This window comes from Prionailurus bengalensis, chromosome F2 (genome assembly GCF_016509475.1).
Source record: "Prionailurus bengalensis isolate Pbe53 chromosome F2, Fcat_Pben_1.1_paternal_pri, whole genome shotgun sequence".
Classification (NCBI taxonomy): domain Eukaryota; kingdom Metazoa; phylum Chordata; class Mammalia; order Carnivora; family Felidae; genus Prionailurus; species Prionailurus bengalensis.
Genome location: NC_057353.1, coordinates 21196047 through 21222104, shown reverse-complemented (window position 1 = coordinate 21222104; position 26058 = coordinate 21196047). Strand labels below are relative to the sequence as shown.

General features: G+C 39.5%; 1 protein-coding gene across 1 annotated transcript in view; it reads left to right on the top strand.

The window, feature by feature from the left end:
- EYA1 (EYA transcriptional coactivator and phosphatase 1) overlaps nt 1-26058 on the top strand; it is a 172553-nt gene that overhangs the window by 139362 nt on the left and 7133 nt on the right. Inside the window, 5 exon segments of the mRNA XM_043601189.1 lie at nt 6491-6549; nt 6662-6822; nt 7644-7758; nt 7927-8048; nt 12586-12686. Of these exon segments, the coding sequence (XP_043457124.1) occupies nt 6491-6549; nt 6662-6822; nt 7644-7758; nt 7927-8048; nt 12586-12686 (558 nt within the window).

The following is a 26058-nucleotide window of genomic DNA, read 5'->3' as shown; positions in this document are numbered from 1 at the left end:
GGTGACAGACGCTGGGCACAGTAGGAGTGGGGCAGGAGAAGGGGAGGGTAAGTGTTGGAGCCGCAGTCCCTACACTCCAAACAACTCATAGGCCACGAAGGATCCAAATGGCGGCCACCACGAGGAGTGGACAGTGGCATGGGAAGAGCCGGCGAGTTGGAGGTCAAAGACGTAGTGTCTCCGCGCTTACATTATATAACTTCTCTGACTCTTCACTTTTTTGCGTCTGTGAAATGAGTTACGCCAATAAATACTCTTCTACCTTCACCATAAATCAGCAACACTCATTCAACTCAACAAGAAGGACGAATATTTGTGAGGGAGGGAAACCGTGTGCCCGCCCCCGCAAGGACTCTACGGAAGTAGAAGAAAGGACTTACTGAAGTAGGTTGCCTTTACTTTGGGGAAGGAGGAATATACTCAAGTGATACAAAGAATCAAACTAGGACATTCTGGTAATCAAGTGTCAACAGATTGTGTCTCCTCTCTGTGCGTTAAGATTTCTGAAAAGGGGCAGGCCAACCTCACGTCGCTTTAGCAGTAATCCAAGTTCGGTAATTAATCGTAAAGTGTTCCTAGCGAAGGATAGTCACAATTTTGCCTGGCACTGGTCCTGGCTCTTGCTTAGAATTTGTGCTCTGTGCGTGTATATGAAAATTGGTCCAATGAAAATGTTAATTATATATTCCTCTACTATTGCCTTGATACGGAGCCTTTACACACAAATGTGGCTGATTTGGACATCCCTTTGGAAAGCCATGGACAAAAGATGATCCCTTGCCAGCTCCCATAGCAATTCTTGAATGTATGGTTTCGAGGGTAACACAAGCCATCTCCAATAGTCTTCCCTTATGGGGACCTGCTTTCTGGCTCCACAAGAGTTTTCTTGCATGTCTGGAACTATTTCCCAGAGAGAGGGGATAACTTGCCCAATAAGTGCCACCTCCCCCCACCCCGCCTCACCGCCACGCACAAGTAGATGTCTGACATCAACAGTCTGGGATCCCAAAGCTATGTTTTGTTCCTGTTACCCAGCTTCAGTGACTACGAACCATCTCTGGCAAGTTTGCCCTGTATCTCTTTCTTTACCTGGTGCTGTCCCTCCCCGAGCTGGGAAAACAGAATTTGAGTTTTCAGACCTCAGAAGCTCTTCTAGACTAAATAGAATTCAGCCATTCAGCAGGGGGATGGAGGTTCCTTTGAATGTTCCTCAAGGCGGTTCTGCAGCATTTGCTACAACTGTAATTTATCATGTGTGTAGTTAATTAACTTCTGTCTTTCCTGCTGAACTGTACGTGCCTTGAGGGCTGGGGCTGATGACTGGATGCTGCTTCCAAAGCCAACTCCTTGCTGTCACCTGCTAGCCCTTGTAACTCTTCCCGCCTGACCTCCTCCTTGAATGATGGGGTTTGGGGGATGATGGTGGGGTTCAGAGCTGATGGCCAAAGAAAAGAATTCTTGAAGACATCTTTAGTGCAAAAAGATGATTTTATTAAAGCACAGAGATAGGACCCATGGGCAGGAAGAGCTGCACAGGGGTTGTGACGGGTAACTGATGATATACCTTCAGGTTGGGAGGGGGTTAGGGATAAAGTAAGTCTCTAAGGTATTTTGGAAGCAAGGTTTTCAGGACCTTAAAGGGGGTACCTATTGTTAGGAAAACATCACTTATTACTGTTTAGTAAAACTTCAGTCATGAGACCCTTCAGATGTATATCAGGGGGCCATAAGCCTAGAGTGTGATTACCGACATATATCTTAGGGGAGGTGGGTAGAGATAAAGGAAATTTCCAAAGGAATTTTTTAAAAAATATTTTTTAATGTTTATTTATTATTGAGAGACAGACACAGAATGTGAGCAGGGGAGGGGTAGAGAGGGGGGAGACATAGAATCTGAAGCAGGCTCCAGACTCTGAGCTGTCAGCACAGAGCGCGACACGGGGCTCGAACTCACAAACTGCAAGATCATGACCTGAGCCAAAGTCCATCACTTAACCAACTGAGCCACCCAGGCACCCCTCCAGAGGAATTTTTATGTGTCTAAGGAGATTCACAGGATCCAGGGGGGTCAGGATGCTGTTAAGCCAAGATTCCCTTTTGCCCGTAGCAAAGTGTCATCATCGAGGCAGCTGAGCTCCTAGAGGGAGGTCACTCTGCCTGTTTCAAGGACTTGTCACTGGGCTGTAGGCAGTAAGGGAATTTAATTTTTCATTTGCCTTCGTTTCCCACATAACCTGATTGCTTTACCCCCTTACACTTAAACCCCCTTACATCTTCATAAGGGTGATGTTAGGGCTCCAGGAAATAGACTATAGGTTTCCATAGTCTATAGAGATTAGTCTATGGGTAAGGTTGCCTTTTTCTTGCCGTTAACTAAGTTTTCTGTAAACTGAAGGAGACTCCTGTCCTGCATGACTGTGATCTCTATCAGTCAGCCATTTGCTTTTGTCCTTTCCCCTCTTCTTGGGCAGCCAGGAGTGTCTGAGGAATATCACACATATCCCGCCTGGGAGGAAGGGGTGAGGTGCTAGCTTATACTTTGCCCTCAGCGTGCCTTATGCTCCCTCATCACTTGTGCCTTCCTCCTGCCACATCCTCCAGCACACCAGGGTTCTGCTGCCTCAGGGCCTTTGAACATGCTCTTTCCTTGGCCTGCAAGGCCATTCCGGAGACCCCACACGGCACTGCATCATTCCCTGGCCTGCTATACTTTTTCTCCTTAGCAGTTATCACCATCTAACACATTGTACATTTTGCATATTTACTGGTTTGGGTGTCTCCCCCACTATGATGTTAGTTCCAAGATGGTAAGGACTTTTGTCTGCTGAATGTTGTGTCCTTAGCATCTGGAATAGCGCTAGAACATAGTAGCCCCTTTATAAATAATAGGACACATGAATGAATAAATGACGATCTTTCTAAGCTAAGGCACCCATTAGCCGGCTCAGATGAGTGTTGAGTGCAAAATCTATGAGAGGTCATGAGAATTGCTACCTTCTCCCCAACTGAGGCCCCCCGCGAGATACCCCAACACAACAGGGGTACCTTGGGCACCTGCAACCTCAACAGGACAGATTAATGCGTATGCGCTCAACTGGCTGAACTGGCAGTAGTGTCCCTTAGACTTGTGAATGCTGGCCAAAGACTTGGATTCAGTAATGACTCTGATGCTCTAAAACCCTACCATATACATTTTGGAAGTTTATTTCAAAAAATACATTTTTTTTTAAGCACATCCAGTCTTTTTGGAGTAAAAGCTTATTTTCCCATGGAATTCTTTATGCTCAGCACTCTGTGTATTAAGCAGTAAACTAGGGTTCTTAGGAATATATCTTGGGTACCTGGAAATAATGGGAAGCTTCCTTTCTTGTTTTCTGTGTCTATAGATCCTTCCAGGGGGCTTTTAATGTTGTGGTGGTGTTTCAGTAGGTCCAGAAGCCCTGCTCCCCTCCTTCAAATAACTAATTTTCTGAGTTTCAAACAAATTTAGAAACTAAAAAACAACTAAGTCCAGAACGGAAAAAAGAAAAGCTAAAATTAGGCTCTTAAGCAAAAAGCTAGATGGCTTCCAGAAAGTGGGGGGAGGGGAGTCTCATCGTAATGGGGGAGGGGAAGAAGAATTTCAGATGTTGGAATGGGGGGGCGCTGCAGTTTCTGATTTGAGAGTGGATGCACTTACAAAGCTTCACACATTCCACGTATATTAAGATATTTCCATATTTTTATATTCTCCATTCTTTGAGAAATTAAAATTTGTAATAGGTAAGCATCAAGATAGTAATAGCAATAGCATAATTTTTCATCAAAATAAAAACATACAGAGCATATTTCCCCAAATATTTCTACAATTATGTAGAAGCTCATACAAAGACTTCACAGATATTTACCTGTAAGTCTTATATATACCTTATCGATACAAAGTTCGTGCAGTAAGTTATTTTTCTGTTGTTAAGTGAAATGAACAATTCGCAAAACATATTTTACAGGGACATGTTAATGATTTCTTTCTCTCCCCGGGGGGTGCTAATGAGGCCCTTTAAAAAAACGCTCCTGATGTTTGCCTCTGTTTCCATTAAAATCATTCTACAAAAAACCCTCCTGATAAAGAATGAAGATTTCCTTGTTGCCACCACACTGGAGTTGATCAGATCTCTGTGAAGCGAGTTTAGTGGCTGCAGGTAGAAGCTTGGAGCTGTTGACACTCAGTTAGAGCTAACCAAGATATTGAACAGCAGTTCAGATGCGGGCCTCAGCCCTGGGAACAAAAGGACCTGGATAAAGCTGGCGGGAGAAAACAAATACAGGATGTGGGGGGAGACAATAGCCACAGTGGAGTCATTAACAGTCATTGGAAGATAACTGACTTCTCCATGGTCATGGAGATTTACAACTGCTTGCATTTAAGAAAAGCCTCTTAACGCCCTGCCTTTGGAAGGAATTCTTCCCGCCCCTAGAGTTAACTAACTTTAAGTCAGCTTTGATTCCTTGAATTAAATCCTTTATAAGGTAGCCTTTTCCCTTGTACTCACTCACCTTCAACCTCCTGTTTTCTCCCCAAAGAGAAAAATCCTCCACCGTGGCATTCAGGCTTTGGGGTTATTCTGGTTTCATTTTGTTTTGTTTTTGTTTTGGGTGTGGGGGGGTGGGGTACAGTTTTTGGTTTTGCTTTTTTTGTTTGTTTTGTACACTCACCGTGCACCCTAAAAGAGTTGTTTACCAACAACACAGAAAAAATGTATTTCTGGCTAGATAAATGGCAGAAATGTCTACTCATGATTTCGTCACTCTTTAAACCCGGGATGAGTACAGGGTTGAAAAAACACTACTATCATTCATCTTCTGAAATATGATTGAATTAATAACTCTGAGAAGTCCCCAAACATGTATTCCAGGAATGACCTGTTTTTTAAATGTTAAATTCACAGTCCACATGTGAGGCCTCCTGGACTTGCTTTTCCTCTTTCTTATCTGAGGTTATGGACCTCGGGAGAGCAGAGGGGGGTTACAAGGTCAAAGTCTTTTCCTCCTTGGAACTTGCTGCTTGCTGGGAGAGGGTTGCCTGGAAAATAGATGCTTTGGAGAAGGGGTTGGGGGGTCACGATTTTAATTCTGTTAAGCAACAGCTGGTTTGAGTTTCTTTCCACTTCTATCTCCTGCCCCCTTCCTCACAAATCCGTGGAGAGAAAAGAATTTGTTCAGAAGGGACCCGCAACATAAAAATACACCTTGTCTTACTGTGGCACTTGATGTATGTCATCATTGTTCCAAACTGAATGTCAAGCACTATAGGGACAGGCTAGATTTTATCAAGTTAAATAGGAAATACAACCAGAGCTTTAATCAGAAGAACCTTTTAAAATACAGGATACATGCCTGGAGATCTTTTAATAATATTTTTAAACTAACACTTTTAATGACAAGTATAATAAAGGCCTCTGGGGTATTTGGAGCCTGACTGCAAAGAATCGTAACTGAAATATTAAAGCATTGCCCACTGTGGGTGACTTGTTTCTGGAGGGGAGACCTTGTTGTCGGCCTCCAAATTCGTACGCCTTCCTTTGGCAACAAATGTTTATTGAGTGTCTGCTTTTCACTGGACTGTGCTAGGGACTGGGGATGTAGCCATAAGATGTAGGGGTTCGTGGATGCAGACAGGTGCATGAACATCAACTCAGTCTAGTGGAGCTTCAGCTCAAAATCACAGCCTCCTATTCTAAACAGTTTACACGCGGTTTGGGCTTTAAGCATCAGGTCTGTTCAAATAACATTATTCTATAATAAATTAATAAATCCAACACTTATATAATAATAAAACAGTAAAAAAAAAAACATGCAAACTACCACATGGTTTGATTGTTTTTATTTGGGTTTTTAAGTCTCCCATGCTTTCTTCCTCCTACGCACACACGCATGCACACACACATACACACACACACACAGAATAAAACTCACATCTCTCAAATCAATGGTAAACCAGTACCAGATTTTTTCGTCTGGGCTCCTCAGTGCACTGGCCTCAGGCTCTGTTGGTGTGTGGCTCAACAGCAATCAGAGGTCATAATTTCATTGGCAGTTAGCATCAGGTTTAATTTTTCTAGCATGTTACATTTACCGACATGTCTGGTTTCAGTTATGCTCAGGCACTGACTGAATCAGCTTTGAGCAGCATGATGTCTTCAGGTACCGGAGGTTTATGGAACACACATGCTAATTGTTTTCAATCCCTTTCCTTTCTAAACACAAGAATATATTTTCTGAAGCTGAATAACAGTAGTCCTTAATGGCCTTGCTCATTTTTTTATGTCAAGAGAGGGCCTGGAGTAGGTAAAAATATCAGCTTTTCACAAGACTGACACCTACTGATTGACATTGTTGAGAGACGGACCAATTAAAGTTGTGGGGTCTTTTTAAACATCTGTGTGTGGTTTTTCAAAAAAAAAAAAAGGTGCTTCTCGAAAATGAACACGTATCATTTTTAATTGCATTTTAGGAATGTGACCAAGTTCATATAGACGATGTGTCTTCAGATGATAACGGGCAAGACCTGAGGTGAGCATGTTGAAATGTGAAGTGATTTTCTCCGTTTTACAGTTTAATTGCTAGGCTAATTAAGATGAACTTTCTGTCTGGTTAACTTTGGGCTTTTCTTGCATCTAAATAGCACATATAACTTTGGAACAGATGGCTTTCCTGCTGCAGCAACCAGTGCTAACTTGTGCTTGGCAACTGGTGTGCGGGGTGGTGTAGACTGGATGAGAAAGTTGGCTTTCCGCTACAGACGAGTAAAAGAGATCTACAATACCTACAAAAATAATGTTGGAGGCAAGTAGCTATCACCAATATCTTACTGGATTATTAAGCTAGTCTGGCTAAAATTCTCAAAGTACGACTCACTTCCACATCACACTTTTTGGGATGTAATAGCTTTTTTGGAGCAGTTTCATCTAACCGGGTGATTATCGTGCTGTGATTTAGTGACAGGAATATTATCCTTCAATGGGGTAGATGTTTGTGTTCTCATCTTTTGATTGTGCTTCAGAATGACGTTAGCATACAAGGGAATATGTTGACTTAATGAAAAGTTTAGGGGTGGTGGCGTTTTGCAGCATGGCTAAATCGACATGCTCTAAAGACGACATCCGGAATCTCTTGCCTGTTCTTTCCTTAGGAGTTATTCTAGGTCAGTCCCTCCCAAAAGGTGGCATAGGTGACCAGTGATAGATCCACGTTTCTATTCTATGAGCTTAGCACCTCTGTTGGGTGGAAATAGATCTTTCCCGATAGATTCGGCAAAGGTTCCCAGACTCACTTGCACTGGCCAAACCATGGTCATACACCTACCCTGGGAGCCAGAGGGGGGTTGGCTCTGCCCAAACTCCATGGTTAGAGGAATGGTGTGAGCCGACTCCTCAAAAAGAGATGACTTCTATAACCAGGGCAATGCGAGCTAGAAATGCAAAATCAGTAGGTGTTCCCTACAGTGCTAAACAAGTAGGGAACCAATGGAGGCTCATGTGTGAAAAATTACTTCACATACTACAAGGCCTCAAGAAGATATTAGGAGTAGTATTAAATGTTGATTATTTATAACGCTGAATAGGAACTTTGGTAAGGAGGGAATTCGTGTGCTTTTAAATCCACAGGTCTGCTTGGTCCCACCAAGAGGGAAGCCTGGCTGCAGTTGAGGGCTGAGATTGAAGCCCTGACGGACTCCTGGTTGACACTGGCCCTGAAAGCACTCATGCTCATTCACTCCCGGTAGGCTGCTGTCCCCAAGTCACCCCATGGTGCTTTTGCTGGAAAACAGCCTTTGCTCGTGTTTGTCCGTTTTGGAAATTCATTTTCAACAGTCTTTTTTTTTTCTTCCTTTCTTTTCTTTTCTTTTCTCTTTTTTTTTTTTTTTTTTTTTACTTTCTGTTCTCATAGGACGAATTGTGTGAATATTTTAGTAACAACTACTCAGCTTATCCCAGCATTGGCGAAAGTCCTGCTATATGGATTAGGAATTGTATTTCCAATAGAAAATATTTACAGTGCAACAAAAATAGGTGAGCTGCTTTTGTTTTGTTTTACAATCAACTCTTCTCCTTCAGGCTAGCAAAAATGAAAGGCAATATTTGAGACTTTTTCATAGTACTAGATGTCAAAAAAACCAGAAGAATTTAATTTTATTATGTCAGAACTGGCATTAGACATCAAGAGAAATAGAAACCGTAACTCATGCAGCTTCATTCAAGACATGTTACTTTACTGACTAACATTAAGACCTATGCCTTTTACACCTGGGTGGCTCAGTGTTAGGCATCCGACTTTGGCTCAGGCCATGATCTTGTGGTTCATGAGTTCGAGCCCCGCGTCCGGCTCTGTGCTGACCGCTCAGAGCCTGGAGCTTGCTTTGCATGCTGTGTCTCTGTCTCTTTCTGCCCCTCCCCCACTCATGCTCTCTCTTTTTCTGTCTCTCTCAAAAATAAGCATTTAAAAAGACCTACGCCTTTTATCTATAGTCAATTTAGCATCAATTCTAGATTATTATCTTATTTTTCTGTTTAGCTGACATCAACAAAATTATCTAATATGCTAAAATAAATAGTATAGAGATACACAAAATAGAAATCAAACAACTCTAATAATATCTTTCTTTAAACTGTTATCACTAGAACTATTTGTTTTTTGCTTTATTCTAATGCAACATGTGTAAACAGTTGGGTTCCCATTTTTGTTATGGGGATACTGAAAAAAAAATTAAGTTCTTGAAAGAAGGAATCATAATTGGGAAAGAAGAGTAATGTGACGTGTCATGAGAATAGAAACCAAAGCAGAATAAAAGTGAGATAAAAAGAAGACATGACTCCTGTTCTTACAGAATTCACCATCTAGCAGGGGAAGCAGACATCTAAATAACTGTAATAGGACAAAGCGGTATGTAAATGAGCCTTTATCACATATTTAGTAGATGCCCAGAGCTGTTCTAAGCATTTTCCATATTAAAATCAAACTTTGCAACCTTTCCATTTTACAAATGAGGAAACGAAATCTCAGAGACTTAATTGTCCAAGTTGATAGCCAGTAAAGACAAGAGTCAAACTAGTCTGATTCCAGGGTCCAGACTCCTTTCCATACCCTACGGAGTTCAACCACTAAATGCCTGAATTTCCACTTGAGTGAAGAAACATTTACTCCCACCCAAGAGGAGGAAGAGGGCAAGTGTCCGTGAAAATTAAAAGGAAGAAATGGCATTTGAGCTGGATATAGAAGGCTAACTAAGAGTTTTGCAGGCAGATGTGCTAGTGAGAGGAAATAGAGACACTGAAGTGTGTTCCCTGCTGAGGGACTTGTCCAGTAGTCGTGGGTCCTGGGAAGCTGATTCTGGAAACGTATAGACTTAGGTCTAGTCCTAGGTGGCCTTGTTTACCACCCTAATGAGATGTTATTTTAGTGAGTTCTGGGATGGAGGAGGAGGATCCTAGTAGGTGAGAAGAAAGTTTTTGTGGCTGCTCAACTGTATCTAAAGAAAAAAGAGTAAAAATGGAATCTCATTTTCCATCTGACTACACTTTTATACTTCCTGTACTTTTCCTTACTAGCATTTACTAAATTATCGTTAAAGAATTACTTTTACAATTGTTCATAGTCGGATCTTTCCTATAAGAGTGTAGTGTCTTGATAACTAAACCTGTTGCTCACCATTGTAGCTATGGTGCCCAGCACAGAGTAGGTACTCAATAAATGCTTGTTGAACAAAATGAATAATAAACAGTTGTTTATTCTGAAGAAGGCTGACACAGAGGTTTCTTTTATTTATTTATTTTTTCAACGTTTATTTTTGGGACAGAGAGAGACAGAGCATGAACGGGGGAGGGGCAGAGAGAGAGGGAGACACAGAATCGGAAACAGGCTCCAGGCTCTGAGCCATCAGCCCAGAGCCTGACGCGGGGCTCAAACTCACGGACCGCGAGATCGTGACCTGGCTGAAGTCGGACGCTTAACCGACTGCGCCACCCAGGCGCCCCGAGAGGTTTCTTTTAAACACCCAGGTCAGTAATGACACTGTTAACTGATAGGGGGAAATCAGATTTGATAGTAAAGATTATGAAGAGCCTGTGGGATATTCAGATAGCCTTGTCAAATGGAAATAGCTGGAGGTGGAGAATGACTGATGCCTCCTGCTAGAAAATACTTATAAAGACAAAGGAATGTACCAAATAGAATTCCTCGTAGCCCAGTGTAACCAAAATGTTTGATTGTTTGCATGTCCATAAAAATAACAGTTTACATTAAGTCAGGTGTTTATGTTCTCCATAACAATAAAGAGGAATCATACCGTGTTTTGTAAACAGTGGTCCATGGTAAACGTTTACCAGCACAGGAAAGAACGATTTCCAAAGAAGCCTATAGAACAGAAGGGATAGTACTTAACTTCCCACAAGGAAAGAACAAGTAGTTTATTACCTGTCATGCACATTGAACTCCATTCCCAAATAATTTAAATAATTTGAAAAAATTAGGATGACAGAAAATTATAATAGCAAGTACATATTAAGTATTTTTAAATGGGCATTTTGTTTGTGATCTTGAACTTTAATTTTTATCAATACAAAATAAAAAATTAGAATTAAAAAGTGGTGGCAGAAATTACCTCAACCTTAGAGGTAGAATTGCTCTTCTGGGGTATTTTTAACGAGCAAAGTAGAGATTGAAACTCTTGTACTTTTGCTAATTTTGCCATCAAAAGAGATACAATTTGGGAGTCAATGCAGAAAACCCGGGAGTTTTCCTTGTAGGCAAATGGCAGTCATTGGAGGAGAGGACTGGTATCTCATTTTAGCAGAGCTGTGACGTTCTTTCAGACAAAATGGATTCATCAAAATAAGAAACTCCATGTAGGAGCTCCAGTTAACTTCTAAAAGTCAGCTTCGGTTTCTTAGTCTTTATTATGGAAGACGTCTATATGACCCAGAATTCACAGCGAAGCCTAGAGGAGACAGGGTACAGGCGAGAAATTTTTTTGTCCGATACAGCTTTACCTTGAAATAACACTGATTTTAATTACCTTCCTTTTCCCATGAAAAGGAAACTTGGCAAAAACACATAAACATTTCCCTCTAAGGAGGAAAAAAGTTTCATGACATCTAAGTTTTGGGTTGTATATTTTTGCAGTGAAAGCTACACTTTGTATTTGTTTCTCAAAGTGATTTAATATTTCACAGTTTAGTGGGCAACCAAAGAAGCATTGAAATTACATCCTTTGAATAAAGCTGGCCCGATTTCGTTCTGTCAGATGCAAACCAGAGATTTTAGTGCAAAATACAAATATAAAGCAGACATTTGTTTAAGCAAACAAGCAATTTGTTCGTGAGTATATCTGATCCTTATTTGAAAGAGATGCGGGCCTGCTCAGCCATTTACATTTGAAAACTATAAACTGTCCCATTGTCCATGAAAATGACCTTATTGGCAGCCTGGGACTTGGAACACCAGTTTCTTCTCTAAGCAGCAACAATGGCTGCATTAACTGCAAGGATGTGCCTTCAGAGAGCCCAAATGAAGTCTTGACATGGGAAAGATAATAGATAGATAAAGGTATTCTGTTACCTTTATCCCGCTTTTCTTCCAGGAAAGTGCTTTATTGGACATTAGATGCCTGGGCAGGGTGGGCATGATCTCTGTAGTGCCCCAAATTGCCTGACATTTGTTTCAGAAACAGTTTTACCAGAATATTTCAAGTAAACACATTAGGCTTGGCGAGGGGAGGATGGGGTTGGGAATCCCAACTTGAAAATGAAGGAACAAATGAATTCCACTCTTTGATTTCTCTTACTCTAACAAAACCAGTCTCAGGGTGGTAGTTGTTTTTTGTTGTTGTTGTTGTTTTCTTGTTTTTTTTTTCTTTTTTTCCATCCTTCTCAATAGACGTTGGATAAGACATTATTTTCAGAGTTTAGTATATCATGAAACATTTTTTAAATCCAGTTCGAGGGGCGCCTGGGTGGCGCAGTCGGTTAAGCGTCCGACTTCAGCCAGGTCACCATCTCGCGGTCCGAGTTCGAGCCCCGCGTCGGGCTCTGGGCTGATGGCTCAGAGCCTGGAGCCTGTTTCCGATTCTGTGTCTCCCTCTCTCTCTGCCCCTCCCCCATTCATGCTCTGCCTCTCTCTGTCCCAAAAATAAATAAACATTGAAAAAAAAAAATTTAAATCCAGTTCGAATATGTTGCCAGAATCAAATGCCTTTGTCAAGTCTTGGCTCATAGGAAAAAAAGTACTGCTGTAAAACAGTATTTTCTCCCAAATATTATACCGTGATCGACTAGACCCTACTTTTTAATAAATGAGTTCTTAAGAAAAAAAATATCAAAGATTGACCATTTCCAAAGGACAGAACACCACATGGATAGTTTACGGTTTCTGGTTTACCGTGCTGTTCCCCATTCTACCCAAATGGCATCCAAAAGCACTCTTTTCCAGTTTGTGCAGGTAGGGTAGAGTGGAGTCAGGAGCATAAAGGAAGGTTTTGTGTAAAAAGTTCAAGCACTGTCGTGCTGAGTTACCCCAACTTTCCATTGTTTATAATCTATTTTTGTTCATCAGGCAAGGAAAGCTGTTTTGAGAGGATAATTCAAAGGTTTGGAAGAAAAGTGGTGTACGTTGTTATAGGAGATGGTGTGGAAGAAGAACAAGGGGCAAAAAAGGTGAGTGTTCGTCGATGGGGTTTTTACACCATTTAATTTTTTAATTTTTTAGTCCTCAAACTGCTCATTGCCGGATCACTTAAACACGTTCAGTGTCTCTGAAACAAATTACAAATGTGTTCAGAACTGTAAGCAGTGAAAAAGGACAGTAGAATTAAGTAAGTATGATCTTTTTGAAGAGTGCCCTGTACAAACTCAAAGGTCGTGGGTGGTTGGTCTTCATAGAACATAGACTTTTAAGCAGAAAGGAAGGTTTAGTGCTGTAGCCGTCACCCGAGATGACGCACTTGTGGTGTCCATGTGAGCATATCCCGTTTGGCCGTGGTGGCAGACATTGCCAAGTGATTAAAATCTGCCTGAGCCTGGATCCAGCCTAAGAACCTTCCAGATATTACTTCAGAAAGCCTCTACCGGTTAGTCGGAGCTGGCTTGCCAAACCATTTGCTGTCCTAGAGTACAGTGTCTTCCTTTTATCACAAGGTGAGCACCTCACCTCCGTTGGGACACTTGGAGAAGAGGAGAGGGGTGGGTCCAACTGCGGGTCCCTCGACTCCCAGTTTGTGCATCATACGTCTTTCTATCCTTCTGCATCCCTGCAAGTGTAATTCTGCCGTTTCCCTTAGCAAAAGCTTTCTCGTTAATGTCTTTCATTGCATTTCAAAGAGAGCGGAGGAAGAGGGGACCACATTTCTTCACTCAGGGACCACTCAGGGTCTTTAGTCTAGTACAGCCCACCTGTGCAATCTTCCTCACCCCCAGCACTTGACATTGCGGCCCCTTCAGCCATGCCTCGCTCTTCCTCCGGGCTTTTGCCTCTGCTTGGAATGATCTTTTCCCCAGTGCCCTGCTATTGCTGTCTTAATCGTTTTTCAAAATCCAGTTCGTGTACCACCATTTCTATTCCCCTTGTTTGTAAGAGCTTCATTATAGTAGTTCTCACTCACGCTGTAATTGGAAAAGCTGTTGTAAATAGCTGGGATTCTGGAGCAGACAGCCTGCCTTTGAGTTACAGCTCCACTGCTTACCAGTTTTCTGACTTTGAGAATTATGTACCCCTCCTCTTTTTCTTTCCCTTTCTATAAATGGCAATCATAACAGCATCTAGCTCCTTTGGCTGTTTTAAGGATTAGATTTAGTTAAGACGTGAAAGCCGTAAGACAGCCTGATACGTATAAAGTGTGCAACAGAAGGTAGCATTGTCAGTAAGTAGTTATGGATATGCCTGTTGCAGCAGTAAAATGGGAGCTCAAGAGGTAGGGATCTTATTCTGCTTAGCCTGTTGCTTGAGAATTTGTTTTCAAAACTTTTTTTTACAACTCTCTACATCTTGACGCATAGTCTCTAAATATTTTTTTTTAATTGAGATTTAAATTGAAGAATGTATTTAATTATTTTACAAGGTTAACCAATGCAACTGTTTCCCCTTCCTTTCCCCCACACACTCACTGATAGACATCACTACATAATTCCACAACGGATGCAACAATTCATCTCTTCTGAAGTATTCCAGTATGCAGTGGAAGCGATGCAGAAAGTCACCAGCATATAGACGCAGCATTCAGCATGGCGCATGGCCAGCCTTCTTATAGAGTCTGAAGATGATTTAATTCACCTTCAGTGCCTCTGAATTCTAACAAAACCGTAGAAAGTGACCCGAATTCTGTAAATGATGGCTTATTTCAGTTATACCCATTGATGCACAGTTGTGTGCCCAGGATTATGCAACCCCTGAGTGGGATTGGTGCGGATGGAAACCCACACACAATTCAGATCCAATAGAGGTTTGCCGAGCTGCACGTGCAATGTAACGGCTCGTTCTGACATTCCAGGTTCACCGGTGGGCAACCACCATGATGGTTATGCACATCTGTTGTCCCTTCAGGCTGTTTTCATAAAAGGAAATTTTTCCCAGACTAAATTAGAATACCCCAAACTCAACCCTGGAGAGTTAAAGAGAGGTTTGATGGGAATCCAGACTTTAGGTCTTTTTAGCAAAGCCTCTGGAATCCCCACGCCGTTCCTAGACAGGACCTCCTCGTGGCTAGTGGGATAGTCAGGAGTGTCAAAGTGGAGAGCAGCATTTCATGGCCCCGCGGCCCAGGGCCAAAGATGTGAATCTGCACCCCGCCCCCCCCAAGGCTGGTCCTTCTTCCTCTACCAGTCACCAAAAAGTTTTAATTTTAAGAGAAGGTTGCCAAAACATGGCTTGCTAGCTTGTGGTAGACTGAAAGATGCTTGTAAAAGTGGTGACTTAGAGCACCGTGGAATCCCATGGGTCCTAGCAAGGCTTCTTGGGGTGAGTCCCTTGCTAAACCTTTCAGAGTAGCATGTTTCTTAGATGTTCATCATGGGTGAGCATAACGTGGAAAAAGTAAAGGAATTCTTGGTTTAATGTTACAACTGGACGTATTACAGTAATAGGGCTAAGAGTATTTGTTCTCTCTGCAGAACAGTTAAAACTGTTTCCACTGTTTATCTTTGAACGTGTTGTTATTTTTACTTGGGACAAACACACCTGTGCCGAAAAGAATTAGCCCGTGAAGAACAGGCTCTGAATTTTTTGACTGTGAGTGAATATTCTTAGCTTCAGTTTTCTGTTTTGATTTTGTGGGATGAGTGTAATGTGGTAAGGGTCCAATACTATCTGTTGTGAACAAACTCTTGGCACCTTGAGACCCGCCAGTGTGGGAATTCTAACAAAACCATGACCATGAGTTACGAGACTGTTTATGTGTATTATGTACAAGGCACGGATTTTTCAGAAGGTTCAGATTCCTGATAACCTTGCATAAAATTCAGATGTCATCAATCTTCCCCAGTGACAAATTTGACTATTCCTGTCTTATATTTTGTCTAACCTTATTAAGTTAACTAGTATTTAAATAGTAGTACTTTGTGGGTGCCTGGGTGGCTCAGTCGGTTGAGCATCCAGCTTCGGCTCAGGTCATGATCTCACGGTTTATGAGTTCGAGCCCAATGTCTGGCTCTGTGATGACAGCTTGGATCCTGGAGCCTGCTTGGATTCTGTGTCTCCCTCTCTCTCTGCCCCTCCCTTGCTTGCACTCAGTCTCTCTCTCTCAAAATAAATAAACATTAAAAAAATTAAAAAGAAATAAGATGGTTATCTATGCTGTAGAAAGATTAATAATCATAATGGTAAAAGAATTACTCTCAATTATAAAGCCCTTATTATGTCTCAGACTCACTCTCAGGCACTTCCTATCCATTATCTCATTAAATCCTCACCATCATTCTGTAAGGAATGAGTCCTTAGACCTACTTTATATATGAGAAAACCAAGGTTCAGGAAAGTAAATAATCTGGCCAAGATCACAGAAGTTGGGAGTAGCCAAACTAGGACCGTGAGATGTGGCCCAAAGTCCCTTTAGATTAAAAACTTTATTTACGTATCTTAAATATGATTTGATTCACAAAAAAAGAATTTTCATGCTTATTTTTTAAATTATTAGAATAAACTATGCCATGTTTGGTTTTTTTTTCCCCTTGTCAGGAGGCAGATAGAACCATGTTCTCTTTCTCCCAGGTTTTCTTAAAATTTTTAGAAAAAATCAATTCCGATATAGTTTGTGAGCATTCTAGATTATTAAATAAAATAGTGAAGCTCTGTGAGTTTCAGTCATAAAATGTTTTGCAAAATCAAACCATTTTGCAGTTCTTCTAGATCAATTCTGACCATTTAGCTTGTCTCTCTTAGTTTTCTAAGTCCTTTTAAAAATCCAATACATCTCTCTAAATAATGTTCTTTTGCTTGAGGTAGTTCCTTTTTTCAAGCTCAGAAATGAAACCAGTAAGTATTCTGCCCGTTGCCGGTTTCCTGATGGTCAATTGAAGTCTGAAGTCTGTTCTGTCACCTTTGTTCTCTTTGCCAATATAGTCCCAGGGCTTTCCTCAGTAATTTCATCTAATTCTATAATTCATATCCTGAGAACACACCCCCTCAAAGAGAATACGTTAAAAATACCTTTGTTTACTTAAAGGAGCAACTGTATTCCAAAAAGATCTCTTACAAGAGTTTTCTGCCAGGATCTCTTTGTTCCTAGAAAGGCTTCAGAGAACGTGAGAAGCCATCTACCTCTGGATCCCTTTTTCTGACGTGTCTTTTGTTGTCAAAATCTGCCAGGCTTTCTTTCTGTATCATAGAAATCTATGTTTCCCTAATACAGTATACAAGAGTAGGCATATGTATGAATGAAAAAAAAAAAATCAAATGTAACGGTCTTCTGCATACCGACAGCAATTTTCATTCCTAGAGTAAAATTGGCCTTGTTTTATAACTCTACAACTAAACTCCCTTTGCTTACTTTTCCGAGAACTGCTTAAAATTAATCACGTGAGAACCAGAGAGAAAATGGCAAGCATCCGTTATTGTGTAATGGCAAAGGCTTCATCAATAAATGTCTATCTAATTTATTTGTTTGTTTAGATTTTTTAAGTGTAGCTGACACGCAGTGTTACGTTAGGTTCAGATGTACAACACAGTGACTCCATAACTGTATACATTATTCTGTGCTTCTTACGAGTGTAGCTACCATCTGTCACCATGCAACACTAGCATTGTTAGATTCCCTATGCTGTACCATTGCATCTGTCACCATGCAACACTACCATTGATTAGATTCCCTATGCTGTACCTTTGATCACCACGACTTGCTCATTCCATACTCTGCTTCATCCGTTTTGCCCATCCCCCCACCCTTGTTCCCTCTGGCAGCCACCAGTATGTTCTCTGAATTTGTGGGGCTGCTTCAGCTTTTTGTTTGTTTTATGTTGGTTTTTAGATTCCACGTCTAAGTGAAATCATATGGCATTTGTCTTTCTCCGACTTACTTCACTTCGCATAATACCCTCTGGGTCCATCCATGTTGCCACAAATGGCAGGATCTCATTTTTTTATGGCTGAGTAATATTCCTTCGTATATATACCACATCTTTTTTTATCCATTCATCGATCAGGGGACACTTAGCTTTCTTCCGTATCCTGGTTATTGTAATAATGCTGCAATAAATGTAGTGATGCATACATCTTTTTGAATTAGTGTTTTTATTTTCTTTGGGTAAATGCAATTCTTAGTGGAATTACCGGATGCAGTATTTCTATTTTTAATTTTTGGAGGAAACTCCATACTGTTTTCCACAGTGGTTGTACCAATTTACATTCCCACCAACAGTGCATGTGAGGGTTTCTTTTTCTTCACATTCTCATCAACACTTGCTTACTTTTTGTCTTTTTTGATGTTAGCCTTACACCAATAGGTATAAGGTGATCATTGAGGTTTTGATTTGCATTTTCCTGATGATTAGTGATGTGCTGAGCATCTTTTCGTGTGTCTCTCTTTCATCTGTATATCTTCTTTGGAAAAATGTATATTCAGGTCCCCTGCCCATTTTTAATCAGATTATTTGTTTTACTGGTGTTGGCTTACATAAGTTTTTAATACATTTTAGATATTAACCCCTTATCAGATATATCATTTGCAAATACCTTCTCCCATTCAGTTGGTTCCCTTTTCATTTTGTTGATGGTTCCCTTTGCTGTGCAAAAAGCTTTTTATTTTAATGTGATCCCCATAGTTTTGCTTTTGTTTTTCCTTGCCTGAGGAGACCTCATCTAGCAAAATGTTGCTAAGGCTGATGTCAAAGAGATTGCTTACTGCCTATGTTTTCTTCTAGGACTGTGATGGTTTCAGGTCGCACATTCAAGTCTTGCATCCATTTTGAGGTTTTTTTTGTGTGTATGGTATAAGAAAGTGGTCTAGTTCTATTCTTTTGCATATAACTGTCCAATCTGCCCAGCAACATTTATCGAAGCGACAGCCTTTTCCCTACTGTATATTGTTGACTCCATTGTTGTAGATTAATAGACCATATGCATATGGGTTTACTTCTGGGCTGTTTTGTTCTCTTTATCTGTGTGTTTGTTTTTGTGCCAGCACCATACTATTTTGATTACTATAGCTTTATAGTGTACCTTAATATCTAAGACTGTGATATCTCCAGCTTTGTTCTATCTCAAGATTGCTTTGGCTGTTCAGGGTCTTTTGTGGTTCCATACAAAGTTTCGAATTATCTGTTCTAGTTCTGTGAAAAATGCTATTGGTATTTCAGTATTGATTGCAATCAAATCTGTAGATTGCTTTGGATAGTATGGGAATTTTAACAATATTAATTCTTTGAATCCGTGAGTATGGAATGTCTTCTCATTTATTTGTGTCATCCTAAATTTTTTCCATCAGTGTTTTATTCAGAGTATAGTTCATTCATCTCCTTGATTAAGTTTATTCCTAGGTATTTTATCCTTTTTGGTACAGTTGTAAATGGAATTGTTTTCTTAATTTCATTTTGCTGCTTCATTATTAATTCTAGTAGTTTTTGCATGGGTCTTTAGGGTTTTCTATGTATAGTGTCATGTCATCTGCAAATAGTGAGTTTACTTCTTTCTTCCCAATTTGGATGGCTTTTCTTTTTCTTGTCTCATTGCTACAGCTAGGACTTCTATTTTATGCTATTATCTTTCATTTCTAATTATTCTACATCAAATAAAAGTGTAAGAGTAGACATTCTTGTCTTGTTCTTGATCTTAGAGGAAAAGTTCCCAGTCTTTCACCATTGAGTGTGATGTTTGCTGTGGGTTTATATCATATATGGTCTTTGTTATGTTGAGGTACGTTCCTTAGAACCCACTTTGTTGACAGTTTTTATCACAAACAGATGTTAAGTTTTGTCAAATTTATTTTCTGCATCTATTGAGATTGCAAATTGAGATCATTTTTATCCTTGATTTTGTTAATGTGGTGTATCACTTTGATATATTTCCAGATGTTGAACAGAATAAATCATACTTGATTGTGGTGAAAGATCCTTTTAATGTATTGTTGAATGTGATTTGCTAATTTTTGTTGAGGACTTTTGCATTTATGTTCACCAGGGATATTGGCCTGTAATTTTTTTTTTTAAAAAGTGTTTTTGGTTTTGGTATCAGGGCAATGCTGATCCCCTCGATTGTATTTGGAAGCTTTTCTTCCTTTTCTATTGTTGGGAATACTTTCAGAGAATAGATATTAACTCTTCTTTAAATATTTGATAGGCTACTTACTTCAGCAGCACATAAACTAAAATTGGAACAATAAACGTTTAACAGAATTCACCATCTGGTCCTGGACATTTTTGGTTTGTTGGAAATTTTTGGTTACTGATTTAATTTCATTACTAGTAATTGGTTTGTTCAGATTTTCTATTTCTTCCTGATTATGTTTGGAAGATTATATGTTTCTAGGAATCCATCCATTACTTCTAAGTTGTCCAATTTGTTGGCATATAATTTTTCATAGTCTTTAATAATATTTTGTAGTTATGGTGTAGGTTATTTCTCTTCTTTTATTTCTGATTTTATTTATTGGGGTCTTTTTTTTTTCATGAGTCTGACGAAAGGTTTATCAATTTTATCTTTTTTTAAATGTTTTGAGTGTGAGAGAGCACAAGTGGGGAAAGGGCCAGAGAGAGAGAAAAAGAGAGAGAGAGAATCCCAAGCAGGCTCTGCACTATCAGCACAGAGACTGACTTGGGACTTGAACTTACAAACTGAGACCATGACCTGAGCTGAAATCAAGAGTTGGACACTTAACCAACTGAGCCACCCAGTCACCCTAATTTTGTTTATCTTTTCCATGATCCAGATCTTGGTTTCATTGGTATTTTCTGTTATTTTTAAATCTCTATTTTATTTATTTACACTTTGAACTTTATTATTTCCTTCCTTCTAGTAACTTTGGGCTTTTTTCTTAAGTATAAGGTTAGATTATTTATTTGAGATTTTCCCTGTTTCTTGAGGTAGGCCTGAATCACTGTAAATTTCCCTCTTGGAACTGCTTTCACTGTGTCCTAAAGATTTTGGACCTTTGTGTTTTTATTTTCACTTGTCTCTTTGTATTTTTTGCTTTCTCTTTAATTTCTTTGTTGACCCATTAGCCTCAACATCTTTGTGGGTTTTTTTCCAGTTTTTTCTTATAATTGAATTCTACTGTCATACTGTTTGGGTCTGAAAAAATATTTGAAATGATTTCAATCTTCTTAAGTTTTTAAGATTTGTTCTGTGGCCAGCTTGTGATCTGTCCTCAAGAACATTCCAAGTGCACTTGAAAAGAATGTGTATGCTATTGTTTGGGGATGGAATGTTCTGTATATATCTGCCAAACCCATCGTGTCTAATGTGTCATTCAAAGCCACTGTTCCTTGTTGATTTTCTGTCTGATTGATCTAGCCATTGATGTAAGGGGGTGGCTGTTAAAGTCCTCTCTTATTATTGTATTACTGTCATTTTTTCCCTTTTGTTTCCATTAATAGTTGTATTATGTATTTAAGTGCTCCAGTGTTGAGTGCATAAATATTTACGGTTGTTATATCCTCTGGTTGGATTGATCTCTTTATCATGCAATGCCCTTGTTTGTCTCTTATTACAGTCTTTGTTTCAAGTCTATTTTTGTCTGATATAAGCATTGATACCCCATCTTTTTTGTTTATTTCCATTTGCATGGAATATCTTTTACATCCCTTTTACTTTCAGTCGTATGTGCCTTTAGGTCTGAATTGAGTGCCTTATAGGCAGCATGTAGATGGGTCTTGTTTTTGTATCCATTTCATCACCCTTATGTCTTTTGAGTGGAGAATTTAGACCATTTAAGGTACTTATTAATAGGATGTACTTATTGCTATTTTGTTAACTGATTGCTGGTTGTTTTTGTGTTCTTCTCTTGCTCTCTTCCTTTGTGTTATACTTGGTCCCCTTTCTCTTTGTTTCTTATGTATCTGTTATTGGTTTTTGGTTTGTAGTTACCATGAGGTTCATATATGATATCCTAAATATATCGCAGCCCATGTTAAGTTGATGGTCACTTAAAAACAAATACATTCTAAAAGAACTTCATTTTACTTACATGTTTTATGCACATGTTGTCATAGTTTACATTTTTTTATTTTGTGAGTTCTCTTAACTAATTTTATAGGTGTAGTTGATTTTATTACTTTTGTCTTTAACCTTCATAGTAGCTTTATAAATGATTGTTCTACATTTACTGTATATTTACTTTTACTCATGAAGTTTTGTCCTTTCATAATTTTCTCCTAAGTATAGTTTTTTCTCTTCCACTTGAAGAATTTAACATTTTTTGTAATGCCAGTTTAGTGGTGATGAACTCCTTTAAGTTTTGTTTGGGAAACTCTCTCCTTCAATTCTGAATGATAATCTTCCCTGGTATTCTTGGTTGTAGGTTTTTTTCCTTTCAGCACTTCGAAAAGACCGTGCCACTCCCTTCTAGCCTGAAAAGTTTCTGCTGAAAAATTAGCTGATAACCTTGTGGGGACTTCCCTTATATGTAACTAATTACTTCTGTCTTGCTGCTTTAAAATTTTTTATCTTTAAACTTTGTCATTAATTATTACATGTCATGGTATGGACTTTATTGGGTTCATCTTGTGGGGAATTCTCTGAACTTCCTGAACCTGAGTGTCTCTTTCCTTTCCCAAATTAGGAAAGTTTTCTGCCCCTCAATATGGGACTCCTATAATGCAAATATTTGTTTGCTTGATGTTGTCTAAGAGATCTTTTAACCTATCCTCATTTTGTAAACTTGTTTTTTTTTTTCTTTTGGTGTTCAGCTTGGGTGGTTTCCATTACCCTTTCTTCCAAATCACTGACCTGTTCTGCATCCTGTAATCTGCTGTCAATTTCCTCTAGTATATTTTTCATTTCAGTTTTATATTCTCCCACTTTAATTGGCTCTTTGCTATATTTTATTTTTTATGTTGAAATTCTTACTGAATTCATCCACTCTTAAGGCTAGCAAGCATTTATGGACCATTACTTTGAACTCTATCAAGTAGATTGCTTACCTCCGTTTCATTTAGTTTGTGTTCTGAGGTTTTAGCTCGTTCATTTTTTGGAGTATAATCCTTTGTCTCCTCATTTTGCATGACTTTCTATGCTTGTTTACATGAATTCAGCAAGACAGCTATTTCTCCTAAATTTGAAGGAATGATCTTATAGACTGTGTATGCCTGGTAACTTTGGCTGGACTGCTGGAGCTGTGGCCGGCATGGACTTGGGGTCAGTGCTGGGGCTGCCCTGGTGGGATGACCAGAGCTTAAGTAGGCATAGGTCAGGGTGGTCCTGGTGCTCTTTGTGCAGAGTGCCCTGGGTAGCTAGAGCCAAGGCCGGCATGGGCCATGGCTTCTCAGGGTCCTATAGGCTAGGGTGCCCTGGCAAGTGATCTGCAGCAAAGTGGTATGTGTCTGGAGTGTTGCGGGGTGCTTTGTGCTGGTGTCACCTTGGCAAGATGACTGGAGCTATAGTGAGCACGGGTATACCACCATGAGAGTCACCTTAGTGGAACAGCTGGGGTTCCGGTGGGCTCACTGAGGTGGCGGGTTCGCTATGGTACCCAGACCCTGCCCTGGTTCATACTATCAAGGTGGAAAGAGAACATAAATTGTGGTGCTTTCCACTCCAATTTAGAGAGATTTTCAGCAGCTCCCTCACTGGTGGAGTTCTAGGACTGGATCCTTTATATTCTAGTTGCCCTTTGAACTGCAGCTTTGTTTCGTGGCCCAGGACAGATGAACATGTTCATGGTTTCTTGGTACTATCCCTCCCTGTTGCAATCCACGGCATTGGAAGTGGGGCGTTCCTGACTCTGTTTCTCTTGCCATTCTCTACCTGGTCTTTTGTTTGGCAGAAGCTGTTCAGTCACCCCTCAGTTCTTCAGGAGATATTGCTAAATACATAAATAAGTGTATATCTGGTATATTCATGGAGGAGGTGGATTCAGGGTCTTCCTACATTGCCATCTTGGACTAGACAAACTCAAAAAATGTCCATTTTAAATGTGAACTCTAAAATTTGCTCACATCCAAGATGCAGTAGAGAACGTGATTACTAATGTTCAATTCTAAGCTTATTCAGAATATGAGAAAAATGAGAGCTGCTTTTATAAAAAAACGGTAACATTTTTTGCAGATTTGAGACTTCCTAACACCAAGTACAGTAAATTTTGTTATTCTAAAGCCATTAATTTTATTTACTGCTTAATGAGCATATTGTATATGCCAGATCTTGAATTGGATTTCATCTTTGTTCTTAAAGAATTCACTTCTGTCTCGAGTAGAAGCAGATATGCAAATACTAAAAGAGCAATGCCATGCAATAAATTTCATGATGAATTTTTAGAATAATCTATCTTCCGAGATCTTTTTATTTACAATTTGGGAAGTATTTGTACCTCCATATGCCAATCTTCTAGAGATAATACATGCATATGAAAGCACAGTTATGGTCTTTTTTTAACAATGTATCCTGGCATTCATTCCGTATCAGTGTATGGAGTTCTGCATCTCTAATTTCTTTACATGGCTGCGCTATACTTTAATAAGTTCCCTGAGGCTGAACGTTTAGGTGATTTTCATATTTACTATTACAAACAGTTCTGTAGTAAATGTTCTTTATGTGATTCACGTATGGACAAGTGTATCTCTGGGGAAAATTCCTAGAAGTACAATACCTAAGCCAAAGGTTATGTGCTTTTATGTTTTTAAATATTTTATTAATACATTCTTAGTAATTCAGCAAAATTCAATTTACATGTGAGTGTCCATGCACCCAGCTTTTTATGTTAGTAAGTGCAAAATACTAGATGAGGAGGAGAGGTGGCATAAAGGGATTTAGAAAATTGCACACATGGACAAGAGGAGCAGGAAGGAGGTGTCCTTTTCCCATTATTCAGGGAATAGTTTGTTTCTAACACTGTAAAAACTTGTACTACTTTCCAATATTTCAGCTTTGGAATCCGTTATTCTCAATAATGCCTAATCTTAATAAACTAATAATATACTCCTCACCTATCATTTCTGTTAATATTTCTGGTTAGCTCTTTTCATTCCCATGGCTCCAGTTAAGTGATGGAATATCTCCATTTAGTCATCCTGTGTCATTCCATCTGAATATCCGCTGATGAACTAACCCAGTTCACCCACTCGGATTTATTTGGTGTTCCCCTCCCCCAGCCCATCACCAGGACACATGAATTGTTTCCTCATTTGTGTCCCGTCCACTGTACCCACTCCATTTCTCCTATCCTTCTGCATACTTTCTCTACTACTGGCCAGCCACACCTCTCTATTCCATCCTTCCTAGTTAGACATTCCAAGTGTTTCTACCTGGAAAAATCTCCTTCCTCATTAGTCTTTATTATGAACATATCATTCAAAGCTCATCACCTCCATACTAAATTTTCTGTACATCCCTCCTATCAGCCTTGTCATAGACTATATCCTGACTGAGAGCCCTTTCCCATCTACCTAACCAGCTCTGCCCATTCTTCAAATTCAGTGCAGGCTCAACGTACCCTCTCCAGCTTACAACTGAGCTTTCTTCTCTCTGAATTTATTCATTGATTCTTTTTTGTTTTATTGAGATATAATTGATAGGCATTACTATTTAAGTTTGAGAAGGTGTACAGCATAACGACGTGAGTTACATATATTGCAAGGTCATTGCCACGGTAAGTTAACATCTATCATTATAGCTACAAAAAAATGAGAACTCTTAGGATTTACTCTTAATTTTCAAATATACTATAAAGCAGTGTTATTGATCTTATAACCAGAGCTTTATATCTTTCAATCACCTTCATCCAATTCCCCTACTCTTTGTATCTGGTAACCACAAATTTGATCTCTTTTTCTAGGAGTTTGGGATTTTTTTTTTTTTTTTTAGATTGTACACGTAAGTGACATCATTCAGTATTTATCTTTCTCTCTCTGACTCATTTTACTTAGCATAAGGTCCATCCATGTTGTTGCAAATGGTAAGCTGTTTTGTTCTGTTTTGTTTTGTTTTTTTAATGACTGAGTAATATTCCATCGTATGTGAATACCACAACTTCTTTATCCATTCATTCATTGATGGATATTTAGGTTGTTTCTGTGTCTTAGTTATTGTGAATAATGCTCTAATGAGCATAAGGAAACAGATATCTCTTTGACAATGATTTTGTTTCCTTTGGATAGAAACCCAGAAGTGGAATTGCAGATCATAGGGTAGTTCTGGGTTTGTTATTGTTTTACATTCCCACCAACAGTGAACAAGGGTTCTCTTTTCTTCAAAATCTTGCCAGCATTTATTACCTCTTGTCTTTTTTTATGATAGCCCTTCTCAGACATGAGGTGAGATGTCACTGTGGTTTTGACTTGGATTTTCCAGATTAGTGATAGTGAGCATTTTTTCCTATACCTATTGGCTGTCAGCATATTTTCTTTGGAAAAAATACCTATTTATTGTTTGCTACTGATTTGTATGAATTTA